At 51.8% G+C, this 4,913-nt stretch overlaps 1 protein-coding gene across 1 annotated transcript; it reads right to left on the reverse strand.

The window, feature by feature from the left end:
* Positions 1–365: 365 nt before the first annotated feature.
* On the reverse strand, positions 366–4,793 carry RASL11B (RAS like family 11 member B). The gene is made up of 4 exons (XM_029931915.1): positions 4,499–4,793; positions 3,812–3,868; positions 2,630–2,706; positions 366–1,863 (listed from the first exon to the last, which is right to left on the reverse strand). The coding sequence occupies exons 1-4, from the start codon at positions 4,641–4,643 to the stop codon at positions 1,393–1,395; spliced, it is 750 nt and encodes a 249-aa protein (XP_029787775.1). The 5' UTR covers positions 4,644–4,793; the 3' UTR covers positions 366–1,392.
* Positions 4,794–4,913: the final 120 nt, after the last annotated feature.

The raw sequence follows: 4,913 nt of genomic DNA on the forward strand, positions 1-4,913 counted from the left end.
ACGCTTCGCTGAGAGGTCTTAACAGTGTAAGACAGAGCGGGACACTCGTCTTTGCTTTAGCTGGAAGGTTGTGAAGGAAATGAATAGGAGACGCACCACTCTGGACTTCCAGAAAGCAGCAGATCACAGCTCTCCCGCTCACAGGCTGGGGCCTTTGACAAGTTCATTAGCTGGTCCGTGAGCCTGTCTCCTCATCTGTAAAAGGGGGTGACGAGAACGCACCTCGTCAGTTTGCTGTGAGATGGAAGAGATAACCCTAGGAAGGCACGATGCCTCACTCAAAGTGCCTGGTAAGCACAGGTCACTGGGAGACACTTTGTCTGAAGGACAGAGGGTGAACATTTCAATGGAGACCAAGCCAGATGTCTGCTCTTTCAAAATGAGATTTATTGTACATAAAATAAATTAATTACAGTTTAAGCCAAAGCACGAGTGGCTTTTTAAAGTGCATCTGTGTAGGGGATTTTGGCAGCGGCCCCTGTACCTGTTCACTCGCTGTAAGACAGTGTTTTCCATACGTAAGCCACACTCGGCCGGGCCTGGGAAACAACCCAACGTCATTGCTCTGGGCCATTTACACAAATCGCATCAAAATCAATGAACACAGTTTGTTTTTCTCCTGTACCTGACTCAACAGCTAAAAAAATAAAATAAGATAAAAATTATACAGTCTCACAATTACTCAAAATCCGGGGCTGAAGAGTTTGAGTTTCCAACCATTTAACAGGTGCTCAACTTGACATACTCCTCCTGTGTCAGGAGGAAGCGGCCCTTCCTGCCCGACGTCTAAGCTCCCGGATATCCATCCATGTACGTAACATCTGGCCCATAAAGCCCGCCCTTTATTGGTGTTGGGGGTAGTATTTTCCTCCTTGTTCTTTAAAGAAGAAATCTTGGGTGTCCTTCGGGTTAGAAAATCAGCATTCCAGAGATGCGAGTCAGATGTGTAAGAGAAACAGCAGTCCTTCCTCATGGGGAGGAGGGTGGGGGAGAAAAGGGAAAAAAGAAAGAAGACAAAACATGGAAAGGCTAGGAGTGTTTCATCTGTCCTCTCATTCCCACCGTCAACCACACAGTTGTGGAAACTACAAATGACCGTCATTTACAAGGTCAAGAACAAAATCCGAAGCGGTTATGCCGCCCTCCCCGCTCCAGAGGGAAAGACGCAGAGCACGTTTCACATGCTCAGAGTGGCTCAGTGGGCTTGTCCAGCCTCAATTCTGTCCCCCTGCCCAGAATGCTTCCATGTTGGTGGCAGTCCCACAGACCCCACCTGGCCCCTCTGCTCCAGCTCCTTCTAGAACCATGACTGACTGCCAGCACCCAGCATTCCTACACTGGAAGAACCTCCGGCCCTCTTCCTGGGAAGACCAGACCTCGAGTGTCCCCGCTTCAGACGGAGGTGACAGTCCTCACTTTGGCAGAGAGGGCTTGCTTGAACCTCCTCTTCAGGTCCTGCATGTTGGGGGACTTGGGCCTGGGGATGAGGGAGGTTCTCCGCTTCTCCGGTGTGCTGCTGGGCTGCTGTTTGTGGCTCACTTCCTTGCACAGGACGTGGAAGGCGTTGTAGACGTCGTTGTAATTTTCGCTGACTGACACTTCGTAGAACGAGCAGCCCAGCATGCTGGCCAGCTGCAGTCCGAGCTGGGGGTCCACCTGCTTGATGTGCAGCAGGTCGGCTTTGTTGGCCACGACCACCACAGGCAGCCGTGAACCCGGGTGCAGCTGCTGCACGTGCTGGTGGAGCTGGCCGATGAGTTCGTAGCTCTTGTGGTCGGTGATGGAGAACACCATCACCACGGCGTCTGCCCAGCGGATGCACCGATTCAGCTGCTCGCTGCAGCGCAGGCCGTTCTCGTGGACCTGGAAGACAGGGGCGACAGCGAGGTCACCGGTGAGTGCCACAGAGATCCCCGGGGTGGCTGGACAGCGGATTCCAAAGAGCCCTTGACAGAAACGCCAGGGGGCGGGCCATAAACAAGTTAGATCTCACACACTTCAGCTTTCTGGACGATATGTTGACCCAGCTGCACACACGGCTGGAATAAATAACAGTGCAGCTCGCCACACTCAAGTGGAAAATTGACCTGCAGAGAACTCCATGCAGAGAGACTTTGTAGTTGCATAAAATGGGAAATTAACTGGCTAGACAGTAAGTCTGGGGAAGTAAAGATAGGAGCTGGAAGCATTTAAACCTGGAGAACTGCCCAGTCCAAGAGGGAAAAACACACACACACATACACTAGCACGGCTCTTTTGTCTATAGGGTAACTTTCCACGATGGAAAAGTGATCCCACGCATTTGCAGACTACACCTAGATGTTTGACGTTGAATGCCAAATGCACACATGTAAAAAACCTCTCTTTTTGACCACAGCAGGGAAACTTTGCCAATTGCAAGCGTGTTTGGTTTGGTCTTTCCTCCTACAGAGAATCGATCTCTGCCCCTTGGCCAAATCTCCCAGATTAAGCCAGGCAGAGACTGACCAACGGCCAAATACAACGGAGGTGACAAGCAACATGTAAAAGCCTAGATGGGACTACCCCAAATTTCTTTCCTCTTTAGCTTATTAAGGCATTCTGACAGCTGACTGATTCCACAGCCTGACTTGGTCCCAGAGCTTCTTACCTGAATACCTGGCGTGTCTTGAACCTGAATAGCCAGGGTTTCACCTTCTATTTGGACTTGTCTGGTATAGAGATTACCTGTAAAGGCAAAAAAAAAAAAAAAAAAAAAATTTCCTTCTTGTGTAACCTTTAAAACATGGTGGGACTGTTTAAACAGAAAAGATAATAGAACCTGAACCAATGCACAAAAATAAAGAAGAATGACTCATTTCAGTTATTTTTTTTAAATCAACTGCAATAAAACCTTTAATAAAACCAAGGCAAGGTTTGCAGGATTTTGGAAACTGATTTGTCAAATTTTAAATGGAGTTTCTATATTTAGAGTATTTCCCTGAAGTAAATGTTCTTGTTCAGCACGCATGGCATTTGTTTTAACTTTAGTGCTTTACTACTCTTTGATGTAAATTCAATCATTAGGTGCAATAGCTTGGTAGGCCAACACTGTTCCTAAACGCACAGCCACCATTAACAGTGGGAATTAAAACGTGACATGATGGTAGTCAAATCTACATCAAAGCAGAAGGCTGCAATCCCTTATCTTGGGATGGTTTATACAGCACAGTTCGAATAATCCCCTTAGGTACTAAATATGGCCTAAGGATTTAAGCAATTTGCTAGCAGAGCACAGGTAGAAAGCCCTTAAGCCTCCCCAGTGGCCATCCTTAATCAGAGAGATTGAAATAGTGTCTTCTCGTTTATTCAGGAGCTCTCCTCCTCAAATTCTACCATCCAGTTATTTTTTCTTTGTTAAGAAAAGAGAACTTTAGGTTTACAACCGCTTTCCTTTGGCCTTTGCTTTAAAAGGTCACCTCTGAAAGGCAGCCAACAGAGAGCGAGAGGGGTGGGGGGAGGAGTTGGCCATCTTTTTTTTTTTTTTATGACTTTTGCAGGAGTGTTTTGAAGGGAGAGGCTCTTGAGTACAAAGGGTGCTTCCAACTGGGGTCCCTATAGTTAAAACATACCAAGGAGAATACTTTCAGGCACTTGATAAAATGATGAATGGGCTTGGAATGGAATGAGGCCAGATGGCAGTTATGGGAGGGGGGAGCACGAGAGGGGGCAAGCAAAACTGGAAGTGGCAGGATCCTGACGCCCAGACTGTCACTGTGAAGGAGCCCGCCTGGGGGACCCAGCAGCACTGTGCAAGCTGAGAGGGCGTTCCCCAAATTTTGCATCTGCTCACCTGCGTTCCTTTCGTAGTCCCCAATGAATCGTTTGGTGAGGAAGCGGACCACCAGAGCTGCAGGGCAGAAGAGAAAAAAGGAGAGTTCACTCTGGTATCAGAAGTTACATTGGTCTCCACCCCACCCCCAGCCCGGGAAACAGCTCTCCCAGAGAAAGAAAGCCGGGTGACCACCAAGCGAAATTCCTACCCTGCAGCTCCTTGACCCTTCTTCCAGACACAACGGACAGGGGCTAGAAGGCATCATGAATTACGGCTCTGTCCAGCTGGAAGAGTCATTTGGCCCACACGCCCGCTCGGAGCCCGCCTGAGCCACACCTACGCCTTCCAGGAGACGAATGTCTTTCCCAACCTTAAAGACCTCCAGGAGCGGTTCGGCTCACTAAATTCCCTTTCAGCTCCGGGCACTGCCAAAAGGCTCAAAAATCCCAAAGTTCTAATCCCAGTTGCGCCGGCGGTGCCCGGAAGGTGGCCTGGCCATTCTGGATCCCAGCTTCCCTCATCTGTCCAAGAAGGGGGTTGGAGGCGATGCTGGCTAGGGTCCTTCCGGAGGGGCAAGCGGATCAGTAGGAGGGGACGGGCGGTCAGCGGCAGCTCCCACCTCTCCCCGACGCCTCGCTCACACGCAACTGCTCACACGTCCAGCCCCAGGGACGAGTGGGTTCTCGCCCGAGCGCGAAGACTCACCGGTCTTGCCCACACCACTGGCCCCCACCACCGCGATCTTGACCAGGCGGCGCCCCGCCGCCCCCAGGCAGCAGTCGGCGGCTGCGGCGGCGCTGCCCGGAGCGGGATACTCGGCGATGGTGCACATGTTCTGAATGAGGCGCATAGCCGCTCCAGCCGGGGTTGCACCACGCGGGGTCTGCGGGGCGGGAGGACGCGTGTGCGGCGCTGGAGCCGGTGGGAGGACCCTGCCCGAAGGGTCTGCGGGATCAACGCACCAAACCGCAGCAGCCGCAGCCACTCCGACTAGCTCCAGATCAGGACTGGGACTGCCTCCCGGCTGCGCGCGCGCCGTTTTCTCCGGGGCTCGCCCCGCCCCCTGCCTCCCGCGGCCAATCCCGGGGCGCCCCGCGCGAGGCTCCGCCCCCGGCGCCTT

Source organism: Suricata suricatta, chromosome 1 (assembly GCF_006229205.1).
Source record: "Suricata suricatta isolate VVHF042 chromosome 1, meerkat_22Aug2017_6uvM2_HiC, whole genome shotgun sequence".
NCBI lineage: Eukaryota > Metazoa > Chordata > Mammalia > Carnivora > Herpestidae > Suricata > Suricata suricatta.